Genomic DNA, 12,744 nt, shown 5'->3' with positions numbered 1-12,744 from the left:
ACCATTGATTTAAAACAATCGCAAGTCCTTTAGACAGTGTCCTGGTAGAATAAAAGAGAGCTGAAGGTCAGTATTTTTATTTGGTATATGCTCCAATTACCTAGAAAAAGACACTCAACAAATTTTTCTAACAAAATTTGTGAGTAAATTATGTTTCACTAGAGATTTCATGTTTCTGCTTGAAGCGAAATAAAATCTAGAAAACAGGAATTAGCTTCTTCTAAATGCCAATTTATGCTTTTCAGATAGTTCAGATAGTATTACTGAAAGATGCCTTCTTAAGCATTTTGTCCAAATGTTAACTTTTCACTTTATTTTTCTAAGTTTTATGGTTATACTCATAATTCAGTGAAATGTTCAATACTTTTGTGAATCCCTGTAAAAAAATTGAGTAATAATTGTTCACTTATTCAAACTTGTGCAACGAAAGAAGTTAAATGGAGTGAATAAGTGTAATATATTTCTTATAGTAATCTTCCTAACCTGCTTGGTGTAAAGTAGAGATAAATAGGTAAAATATAGAAACACAGGAGTTTAGCCAGGGGAATCAAGATTGTAGGTCTGAATTTTATTTTATGTCTCATTTCTCAGGAATACTCCTTTGGCTTTCATGATGGTTGAATATAAAAGAATATAAAAGATATCACTATCATCCCATTGTTCATCTATTTGCTGGAGTGGGCACCAGTAACTCTCCACTCGTCCCAGCACTGAGATTTTAGCAGCTTATCCTTACTCTTTCTTCCAAATGGTGCCACATTGGAGGCTCTTTTAGGGTCAAGGGAACGAGACCCGTTATTGTTACTGTATTCGGCATATTGAATACTCCATGGGGAGTTTGCCAGGCTCTGCTGTGCAGGCCGGATACTCTCAGTAGTTTACCGGGCTCTCTGAGAGGGACGGAGAGTGTATATCAGAGAATACAAGCAAGTATGTTAAAACCAGACACATGTGTACTGCTTTAGGCACATCAGTGGGCTAGACTATAAGGTTGTTTGGCTTTCCAGTAGCTTCTCAGTCACAGGCAGGGTTGAGTCAGGGTTGAGTTTCCCTCCCTTCCCCAAGCAGAGCCCCAGCAGTGGAAGACCTCCAGAACCCAGCCACAGCCATGCTCAAGGCCCCTCTCCACACGCTCCGACGAGCCTCATGAATGAAGGGATCAGCAGAGGAACCCAGGTGTGTGGGATCCGGGGCTGAGACCTCTAAGCCTGCTCGTATCAGAACTGGGCCTCCTCCACCCAGATCCTCCATGTTCCAGTAGCTTGGCAGCCACACCCAGAAACTGCCCCTGGTGCAGTGTAATCCCATCAATGGCCAACAACCAGAGACTATAAAACAAAGCTCCAGAATAGAGTGATAGAGACTCTCCTGCCCTCGCACATGGCTGTCCTCACGGGGCCCCCTCGGAGGGGGGCAGATTGAGTCCATACGTTCTCCAGAGCACTCCTATGGGATTATATTTGGGAAAAGGCTCACACCTGCTTCTTTATGCTACACTTCATTTAAGCCTATCAAGTCTGCTGCAGCCCCAGAGGCAGAGTATCGGGGCCTAAGAACGGCCTCCTGAAAGAAAGGACCTCGGGTTGAACCATTCCCTGCCTCTAGATGGGCTTGGACATCGAATTGGCTATTTTGCTGCTCCACCACCACTCTAGGATTTGTATCAGGACCAGAGGCAGCTCTTACAGGGCGGGGCCGTGACCCTGATGGTCCGTTCAGCCCCTCCCTCTCCCCCGAGCCTTTCCTTGCCTGGAACGACCTGCAGGTGGACTTCTCCAATCTTCAATCTCTGGCTTCCCGGACCTCTGATTTCTGGCTGAGTTTGCTGGTGGAGACAATGAACGGAAATGGAGGTGTGACTCGATGGATGAACGCAGCAGATGTATAATAGGATGCGATTCAGAGAATGCTGTGGTGTTGGACTGAGGCGGGCAGGAAACCATCATTATCAGGATGGAAAACCATGGGACCAGGGTGATTGTGGAAAAAGAAAAGAACTCTGGAATATTAAGTTTAGAAAAGCTCTCTAGCATAGCATAAGACTGAAACTCTTGCAATCGTAAGAGAGGACTCATGCCTATGGCTATACAGACAGTGTCCATCTAAGTATTTCATTATTTTTAGGTGTGGGGCCACACCCAGCAGTGCTCAGGGCTTACTCCTGGATCTGTGCTCAGGGAATCACGTCTGGTGGGGCTTGGGAGACGCTACGGGATGTCGGGGATGGAACCTGGGTCAGTCACGTGCAAGGCAAACGCCCTCCCTGAGCCACTACTCAGCTCGGCTTCTGAGTGTTTTACTGTTGAGAGTATTTCCAGGGCCCAGGTCCACAGGCGGCACTCAGCCGGCGGGACAGGGGCCAAACCAACGAAACGTGCAGCAGACGGACCTCACGGCTGGAAGTGCAGCCCGTTTTGAAATGGCACCGGTGGAATCATGCCAGGCCCAGCTGCCCCCGCGCCTGACCCCCCCTGCCACCGAAAGGGGCAGGTTCTGCAGCTCCAGAATCACACCCTCCTCTGAATTCCCCAGTGCCGACTGCCCTCAGAGCACACAGCGTATCTGCTGGGGAGCTGCACAGAGCTCGGCGACAAAAGCAGTAACACAGAAGGCCCAGCCGGCACCAACGGCCCGGGGAGTCCTCGGGCGGTCACTTTTGAAACAGCACCGTGTGACACAAGAATCCGTCATCCCGCACTGATTCACTGACCTATTTCCTGGCCACTCCACTTGCCATTTTGTGGTAGCAAGCAATATGAATGAAAATTATCATGTTCCCGCTGGGGCCATTGGAGGGAAACTCGCACAGCGCTGGTGTGAGAACATTGTATGTCCAGAACAACTGCGTTAGAAACAACTTCGTAAATCAAGAGGGTGACGAGGGAATGTCCAGGGGTCAGGCACTTGCTTTCCCTGCAGCGACCACAGGCAGCTGACCCTCCTTAGACCCGGAAGCCGTGTAGGTCCCCGAGCACTGGCAGGGATGACGTCTGAGGACAGAGCCCCAGGAAGCCCTGAGTATCACTAGATGGGGCTTACAACTCCCCCCTCCCGTCCCAAAGTGGATTTCTACTAAAACATCTTATTCTATGTGTTTATTAGGAGCAAATAATAGATGCTCTCTATTGATCTTATAATAAGTGGACTAATAAGAAAGGTTCCACGTGCACAATCCCATTTAATGATCATGAAATCACCAGATGGGAAGCATCATACAGACAGAATTATATCTCCCTATTTATTAATCAGCAACACTAATAATAATCAGTGAATTTCAATACAGCAGACACGGAATAAATATTATTAAACAATGAGACAATTTTCCCTTTGAAGTAGGCCCAGAAAAGTGTTGTGTGAATCTGCTGAAGTTTCAGCATTGCTAATCATAACACATTGTGTCCTGCCTTGTTTGCCATTATTATCTTCTATTTTTTTTTCCTTTTTGAATTTGGGGGTCACGCTTAGCAGTTCTCAGGGCTTATCCCTGGCCCTGAGGAGCCACTCCTGGGACTGCTAGGGAGAGTGGATCCCGCTGAGCGTGTGCCAAGCCTCCTAACCTCTATACTCCCCCCAGCCTGGTATTAGGAGTTTAAATACTACAGAATCGCAAAGAGACATGACGTAAAAATATCTTTACTTTGCCTCTTACCAAAAAACTGTAGAAGTATGAGAATTAGGTGTAAAATAGTTATGAAATATTCTTGCATTTAATGCATTTTGTTGCAATCGAGTGAGGAAGCTGCAAAAATTTGATTCAAGTTAATAAAAATTAAATATGGAAACTATCACTATCAAAAAATATCTTGGACAGTAGGATTTGTTAACAGTTCAGGAGCCAGAGAGAGTCCAGGGGCTAAGCTGTTTGCCTTAGCTGAGGTGGGTTTGGTTTTGACCCTCAGCACCTCGTCTAGTTCCCCAGGCACCACCGGGAGTGAGCCCTGAGCCCAGAGCCGGGAGTGAGCCCTGAGCACGAGTCAGGAGTGAGCCCGGAGCACAGAGCCGGGAGTGAGCCCTGAGCACCGTGGTGTGGCCCTAAACACCTGGTATCCCCCCCCCCCCCACACACACACACACACAAATAAAAGTGCTTTGCTAAAAGTTCATGGAATATTTTTCTTTCATTAATAACGCATATAGAAATAAAGGGTGAAATAACGTCTGGAAGCTCAGATCACAAGGCCTTGACTCAAACTTACCAGAACAGTCACGACACGTAAAACCACCCCACGCATGTTATTCTCCAGTTTCTTGTCTGTCAGGGACCCATTCAAGCCGGTGACGGGATTCCAGCACCCCAGCTGAAAGACAAAACAACCTGATCACGTTTCTGCCCAAAGAAGAATCGGATCGCCTAGTGAGACCTTTCTAGAACTGTGTGATAATCTGGGAACCACTGACATAGGAAGGGTTTTCCGCATGTTTCCCACTGAAACGGCAAACAAAGCCATGAGAAAGGCCATTTCACACTTTTAAATATTCTCATATATATCCTATATGATTGCACCGTAATCCCGCTGCCTTATTAAGAATACTGAACTTAATGGGTTGTTATAAAATATCTATATACCTCGGATCCGGTAACACACTAATTGGAAAAATAATAGCGCATATAATTCTAGTTTAACGTCTGTTTTGATTTATTAATTACTGCACAAAGTTAGATTGTCATAGAGTTTCAATGGTTTTAATTAGACTTTATACTGTTTTATTGGAAAAACTACAAGATTTTTAATGTGCTTCAAAGGTCTACTGCTTTTATTTGAGGAAAAATTCATGTGTATAGCTTTGTTGTTTGCAAGTAGTCACAGTACATAAAACAATATAATTTGCCTTTTTTGTCAGTGCTATCAATTTGCCTGGAAGTTTTGACAGCAGTCTTTTCCTTCAAATGTTGCAGTGATTCACTGCTCTTTATTCTCCAAAATACAGGTTTGATTTTACATCCTTATGCCATCCTTATCTCTTATAACATAAATCTGAGAGCTACCAATTTTAAAACCATTGCCTATAAATTGCTACAGGATAAAACTGGGTGATTCTCAATTCAGAAATAAGGAGCAAATAAAAAAAGACTGTGCCTTGTGTTAGCTGTTCAAAGGGCAAGGTTGCAAACAGAATGCACTAATGTATATCTTGGGAAGAAATGTCATGCTATTATTAATCCTGGTGGCTGGTCTGTGAGAGTTCACATTTTGGCACCGATACTGCAGTTGTCTGTTTCTTAAAATCAACCAATATTTCGACACATTCAATGGTTGTAGCAACACCTGGTTATTTGTGCTCATTATTTTCTTGCATTGCATTTTGTCTGTGACTTCCAAAGTTGCCAGCAACAACAAAAATGATTTAGGTGCTTCCTATTAAAACCCAACTGTGTGTCTCAGGTCTGCAAAAGATGTCTAATTAAAGAAACTAAAATGCACTTAATATATTTTAAGAGAATGTCACACGACCACCAAAAAGCAAGCATTTTATTTCTAATCATTTGGAAAAGGCAGCTGTGGTTTCAACTGTAAAAGCACATCGCATTCTTACAATGATAAGTCATTCTTAGTTACAAAAAAAGAGTCTAATTAGAACATAGATCTAATTAGCAAATTCAAATGTGTTGAAAGTCTCATTACCAGAGATACTGTCACCCCTTGCCAAATGAAAATCTTAGGAAACTTCTTTTGAATTTTTGTTCTCTTCTGAGGTCAACCAGAGTCTGAACTCAATTACATTCCTTAATGGGAACTGTTTTCTAATTTCTTGTACAAGAAGATTTTATTTCCTAGACCAGATAATATTTGTACGAAAGCCATCTATAATATTTAGTAGAAAGCTAAATTTCCAATGTATTATTCCCCTTTTGTAACTCTCTCTGCAATGATTTAATTCTTTATTTAATTCTGAATTTAAATAAACAACTTTTAGAACATCATCCTATTCATAATGAATATCCCAAATCTGTCTAAATGAAGTGAAATTTTTTTTTATTGTCTCTCATGGGTTAAGTTTGGCAAATTATCAATTTATCTAAATATATTGCATCTATTAATTCCAACTTGACCATAAACGTTTTTGTATTGACTAGTCAAAATATCTATTATTTAAGAAATATCTAATTATGTTACTCAACTTGTTTCAACAACATTTTGCGAAATGTATTTTTGTAAAATAATTTCCATCTTCTTAACATGTCCTCTTTCAAAAATAACTATAGTCAATAGTTTCAAATAACAGCAACAAAAAAACCCATTTAGAATTGGCAGATAAATAAATATCTTCCCTAGAGATAGGCAGTGAATTTTGTACCGTTCACGATGTTCCTTAATCTTTTAGGTCTATCTAAAACAAACTGAGGAGAGACGGGGTAAGTGTCAGTAGTAAAAGGAGTGAGAATTATTTTTCTCTATTATAGATGACACAATTTTACATAGAGACAATATTTAAAACGTACCAAAATTCAATGTGGCAGGTATATTAAGAATAAAAATTTACTTTATGTTTAATTTTATATTATTATTACTTTCTGCTGGGGCCCAGGGACCACGCGTGGCTGGGATGGAGCCAGGGCTGGGCTGCGTGTCAGATAAATGTTTTTACCACTTTCTATCTCTTTTACCTAAAGATACAAGTTTAACATAAAAATCAGTAACACGTCTATACACGAAATTTAAATTTTATAAATTAAAATGGGCTCGAGCGATAGCACAGTGGCAGGCATCCGCCTTGCACATAGCCAACCCTGGTTCGATTCCTCCGCCCCTCTCGGAGAGCCCAGAAAGCTACCGAGAGTATCTTGCCCGTATGGCAGAGCCTGGCAAGCTCCCCGTGGCATATTCGATATGCCAAAAACAGTAACAAGTCTCACAATGGTGACATTACTGGTACTCGCTAGAGCAAATCGATGAGCAACAGGGTGACAGTGACAGTGACAGTGATAAATTAAAATAAGTAAAACCCATATGTGAAAGCATCAAATGTAATAATTACACAGAATAAATGTATCTAAAGAGGTAAAAGATATATGAACTGAAAAGAACAAGACATAAAAGAAAGAAATCAAAGAAGATATTATCATATGGTATTATGTGTTCACAGATAGGAAGAATAATTCTTAAGCGTTTCCATACTACCCAAAATATTCTACACACTTAACGCAATCTCTACTGAAATGCCAATAGCTTTTTCATATAAACAGGAAAAATAATTCTAACACTTAAAAGGAACTACAGGGATTCCAATTTCTAAGGAAAACTTGAGAATAAATAGCAACACTCGTGACATACACCACACTTCCATACTACATAACAAATGATAATATTCAAAACTGGATATATTATTAACACAACACACACATAAGTCATCAGAACAGAGAACCAAAAAATAACCCCTGTGCATACGGTTAAAGGGTTTTATAATATCATTGTTTTATTATTGTGAGAAGGGAGTTAACGTGTTACATTATTATGGGAAGGGAACCAAAACAATGGAGAGGACCTCCCACAAGTGATGTGTGAACAGGTGACCAGAGAAAGAAAATGAATATCTTAGAGGAAAGTAAAAAAAAATCCTTACAGACTTGTATGTAAGACTTTAACACCATAAACCTTGTTTTGCGGGGCTCAGGGCTCATCCTGGCTCTGTATGCAGGAAACAATTCTGGCGGGTTTGGGGTATCAGTGGGGTGACGGGGACTGAACCTGGGTCATATGACTGCAAGGCAGGTACCTTACCTGCTGTACTGTGGCTCTGACACCCCCTCACCCCCCAAACTTCTTAAAGCAAATAGAGGTGGTAAGGTCCTCCTCATCAGTCCTAGTGGTATGTTTGGGGAGTGTCTCAAAAACAAAGACAAAAAGCTAAAATATGCAAGTGAAGCTAAAAATATTTTGCCCAGTACAGAAATCTTCAACAAATTGAAAAGGAAATTTACTGAAGGTAAAAAGATATTTGCAAATCATATGTCTGATAAAGAATCATCCAAAGATCTACAAAGAATTCATAAATCTAATACAAAAAGGAAAACCAATCTTATAAAAAATAGAGCTAAGTTGGCATTTTCCGAAATAAACATAGCTAAAAGGCATATGAGAAGATATATATTATATATTGCAATCATAATCACTAATCCAAAAAATTCAAATAAAAGCCTGAGATAGTACCTTCATCTTGTCAGGCTATCATAAATTTTGTTTAAAAAGAGAGAAAATATGACAAGGATGTCAAAAAGGCAAACCTTTGTATGCTCTTAGTGGGAATATAAGTTGGGTCAGTCACTATGGAAACAGAAGAGAGTATCCTTAGAACAAACAAAAATGTAGCTAACATAAAAAACAACATTCCATTTGGTATATAACTTTCAAAATAAAACCACTATATATATGTACAAATATATATATATATATATATATATAAAACCTGCCCCTGTTCATTCATTCATTCATTCATTCATTCATTCATTCCAGTTTTACTTGCAATAGTAAAAATGTGAAATAACATACCTAAGTCTCCACAGATAGACAAAGAAAATGTGACATGACATATATACAGATATATTAGCACTGGAGCACTGTCGTGCTGGTTGTTCACTGATTTGCTCGAGTGGGCACCAGTAACGTCTCCATTGTGAGACTTGTTGTTACCATTTTTGGCATATCCAATACGCAAGGGGAGCTTGCCAAGCTCTGCCATGCGGGCGGGATACTCTTGGTAATTTGCGGGGCTCTCTTAGAGGGGCAGAGGAACTGAGCCCGGGTCAGCCGTGTGTATATATTATATATGTAATATTATTTAGCCCTAAAACTGAGGATGTCATATTACAGCAGTACGGATAGACTTTGAAGACAATGTGCCTACTGAAATAAGAGAGGGAGAAGGACAAACATGTAGGATACACAAACCAGTCAAAGAACAAAACTCAAGGAAAGATCAGAGCTGAAGCAATGGAGAGTGAACGGCATCAGAGGGAAGAGGCGGAAAGGTGGCCCTTTGCAGTTACGTGAGGAACTGGTACCCAAGGTCCAATAGACATCGTGATACACGAGAACTGTTCAAAGTACGTGGGAGGTTGTTGAGACAGTAAAGCCTTGTGCTCTCACCGTAAGCAGGACGCTTCCCCCTTTCCTTCCTCCCTGACTTGCTTCTGCAGGAGAAGGTAACTGGATCTACTCTGATTCAGTTAGCGGAATCTATTGTGGTGATCATTTACAGCACACACAAATCAAATTATTATGGTATATGATGAGAACCTTAAGCTGTTTGCAATGTGTCAATTATTTCTCATAAAATTATTTAAGAAATGAATGAGGGTATAAACACATGAAGAATGTGGATTACCAACATCTTATGAAGGGTTTGCCAAGATTTAAGATTTCTTAATTTCTATTCATACCCATTTATCTCCTTGAGATTTATTTTGAGGTATTCTGTTTGCCGATAACTCCTTTCAATAGTAACCAATAGAAATAAGTTAGTTTCATGGAAATCCAGATTGAATTTGTTTTTACAATGGGTGATACTTCTTTCAGGATTGTCAGATTGAAAACCTGGATCATTTTACGTTTCTTCAAGTGTGAGACTTACCTAACAATTTCTCCCTCTTCACTGTTTGAAATTTCTTTGCCATAGTTTTTCTGGCTATGTGAAAGAGGTTATTTTTCTCAGGTGGTACACTTGTTTTTATTTTTATTGTGTGTGTATATGTGTATGTGTTGGGGGGGAGTTGTTTAAGAAAATTATAGACTAATAGAGATAATTCACTTGTTCCATATGAATTTCAGGAATGTTTGATCAATTTCTTTGAAGAATGTCTTGGGCATCCTTATAGGGGTCGCATTAAATCTGTATAATGCTTTGGGGAGTATTATCACTTTGACAATGTTAATTCTCCCAAAGCAGGGGAGGTGTTTCTATTTCCTTGTGTCCTGTTTCATTTCTTGAAGTAGCGTTTTGTAGGTTTTTTATGATTCTGAGATACTTGATTTTCTGAGGCATGATTCAATTAAAAAAATCATAAAAGTGGCCCCTGAAGCTCTGAAGATTTAGAGAAAGTCATAGTTCTGATGACAAAACAAAATTCACAATCTCCAATGATTTGAAAGTTCTGAGAGAGGCTGGAGCAATAGTACAGCGGCCAGGCGACTGCCCGGCAAGCAGCTGACCCTTTGATCCCCAGCAACCCAAATGGTCCTCCACACACCTCCAGGAGTTTTCCCTTAGATCAGAGCCAGGAGGAACCCCTGAGCATCACTGGGTGTGGCCCCCCCAGAACAAAATGAAAGAACAAAAAAGTTCAGACTAAGAGAACAGAGGGAGGGGCTGGAGCGATAGCACAGCGGGTAGGGCGTTTGCCTTGCAAGCGGCTGACCTGGGTTCGGATCCCAGCATCCCATATGGTCCCCTAAGCACCGCCCGGAGTAATTCCTGAGTGCAGAGCCAGGAGTAACTCCTGTGCATCACCGGGTGTGACCCAAAAAGCAAAAAAAAGAAAACAGAGGGAATAAAAGAAAATAAGAATCATTTAAATATATTCCAATGGACGTATCTCATCCTATAGTAGTTTGGCCAATGCCTGCAGTCACTGTAAAGCATTAATAATGCTAGTGCTTTAATTTTTCCCCTCATTAGGTCCTTAGTAAGAAAGTCTTGTAGCTTCTTTGGCTCAATGTCAAAACTCATGTGTATGGTCCTGTGATAAGAACAGGAGTCTAACCCCCGGTTAGGGCCTCAGGGACCGGGCAGGCGGCACCAGCTACTGTTTCCTCGCCTGCTTTGACTTTTCATTTGTCTGTGAGCTTTAAAGGATGACATTTAGCTGGCTTTCGCATCCCTATTTCTTTCAGGCAATGTCATGGTGTCAAAAACCTGAACTGTTCAACTTTAATTTTCCGCTCGATAGTTTGTAGGCTTTAGTAACAGGAGTCAAGAGAGCTCTTAATAGAATACCAAATGGAATTTTCTAGGTTTATTAGCTAGTATTCACGTGTTCCAGAGGACTCTGGCTCTTGTGCCAAAGCTCCCACTGCAGGGTGTAAGGCATCTCCTTCCAGTGGGGGTGGCGGAGGGCAGGCGGCTGTGCTCCGAGCACCTTTTCTTTTCTTTTTTTTTTTATTTTTCTATTTTCAAAGGAAAAAGAAGAAACAGAGAGATGCAGGAGAAATGGATGGAAACTAGTCGTTTCGAAGCACAGCACACTGATTTGCTAGATATTACTTCTATAAAAGGATAGAGAATATAAAAACACACATTTGGCAGGTTGACTCAAGTCCATGTTTGATAGTACCAGATTCTAATGCTTCCTTTTGATACGTGTAGGCAGGTAGTGTGCCAGCAATCTCGCCAATAATAATTTTCTTTATGGCATTTCCACCTGCACAATAGGTGACATCTGTTACAACTTGTTCCCTCAGGGATGATATCCTCCCGAGAGCCCATTCTACAGCTTGGTCATTACCGTGGAGCAGGCTCATTCCTTACGTTAGACGGCCTCAGCACTTGCACTCTCTTCAGAAATGCATTTGTACAGTAAGAAAAGGAATGCCTGCTTTCACCTCCTTTTTCTCCCTGGAATTTCTGCTAAAAGTGAGGAACTGCTGTACTGAGCGACAATGTAAACGCCAAAGATTAACCTGTGACTGATTCACATAAGAACAACACAAATATGAGTAGTCTATACAGAGAGACCTACATATGGAGAGACACACGTATCTCCCTCTGTCCCAAAGTGACTCTCATGAAATTCCGGCAAGTGAAAAAACAAAACACAATAGCAATTCACTTAACTGGGAATCTCTTCAGGGCCTTAGGCCCAAGTCTACCAGATTATACTAAATATAACACACAAAACCCTAATGATACTAAGCAGCAGCAAAGCAGGGTGCCAAGATAGACACAGAGCCTGCACGCGGCTGCTCCCGTGGAGAGGGTGCGGGGCTACACACTGCCCAGAGGCGAGCCCCCCCCCCCCTGAACAACACGGATGCTCTTCTCATTCCCTCTTATTCTTATTTCGTGCTATTTTCACTGGTCGCTGTTCGGGATAAGAAAGAAAACTCTGTCTAAGTTTGGAAACTGCTTGAAGCTTGCGGCCTGCTCTGAGACTGTGTCCAGAAAGCAACTGCATCTGCTCACTGCCGAGAACTCAGCCGGGGGTTCTGCAGACGCTGACTCAGCCCACAGGCCACCGGGCATTCGGGCATTCGTGAGCACGAGAACATGCACAGCCGGGAAGGGGCTGTGGGTTCAGCTCTCTCTCCTTCCCAGGAAAGCTTTTGGTTGATAGGAAAGAGAGAAAGAAAAAGAAAGAAGGAAAAAGAGAGAAAGAAAAAGAAAGAAGAAAAGAGAAAAAGATAAAGGAAGGAAGGAAGGAAGGAAGGAAGGAAGGAAGGAAGGAAGGAAGGAAGGAAGGAAGGAAGGAAGGAAGGAAGGAAAACATGGAAAGGGAGGAAGGGAGGGAAAGAAAAGAAAGAAAAAAGGAAGGGGCATCTGATTTCTCCACTCAGTTGCCCTTAGTTCCTAGTACCCCAAAGCAGGGTCCTGATGAGGGATGGAATGGACCCAGGGCAAGCTGTGAGCTACCCTGGCATCGAAATGGGCCAGGCCAAAGCGCCACAATACTCAACTATAAGTTGAAAGCATGGTCATAGACAAATGCTGTTATGATCCAAAAGTAACAACGAGACTAGGACCTTGCTGGGGTTAGGAAAACTAACCTGGCCCGAGGACTGTGGTCTGGAATATATAGTGAATGTCCTCAGG

At 41.6% G+C, this 12,744-nt stretch overlaps 1 protein-coding gene across 4 annotated transcripts in view; it reads right to left on the bottom strand.

The window, feature by feature from the left end:
* Positions 1–12,744, bottom strand: part of GRID2 (glutamate ionotropic receptor delta type subunit 2) — a 1,314,711-nt gene that overhangs the window by 357,718 nt on the left and 944,249 nt on the right. For all 4 annotated transcript variants that reach the window (XM_055138199.1, XM_055138197.1, XM_055138198.1 and 1 more), the window contains one exon: positions 4,197–4,298. In XM_055138199.1, coding sequence (XP_054994174.1) covers positions 4,197–4,298 — 102 coding nt within the window. The remainder of the gene's footprint in view (positions 1–4,196; positions 4,299–12,744) is intronic.

Source organism: Sorex araneus, chromosome 5 (assembly GCF_027595985.1).
Source record: "Sorex araneus isolate mSorAra2 chromosome 5, mSorAra2.pri, whole genome shotgun sequence".
In the NCBI taxonomy this organism is placed as follows: domain Eukaryota; kingdom Metazoa; phylum Chordata; class Mammalia; order Eulipotyphla; family Soricidae; genus Sorex; species Sorex araneus.
The sequence above is the reverse complement of the archived record's forward strand: the minus strand, read 5'-3'. Positions and strand labels throughout refer to the sequence as shown.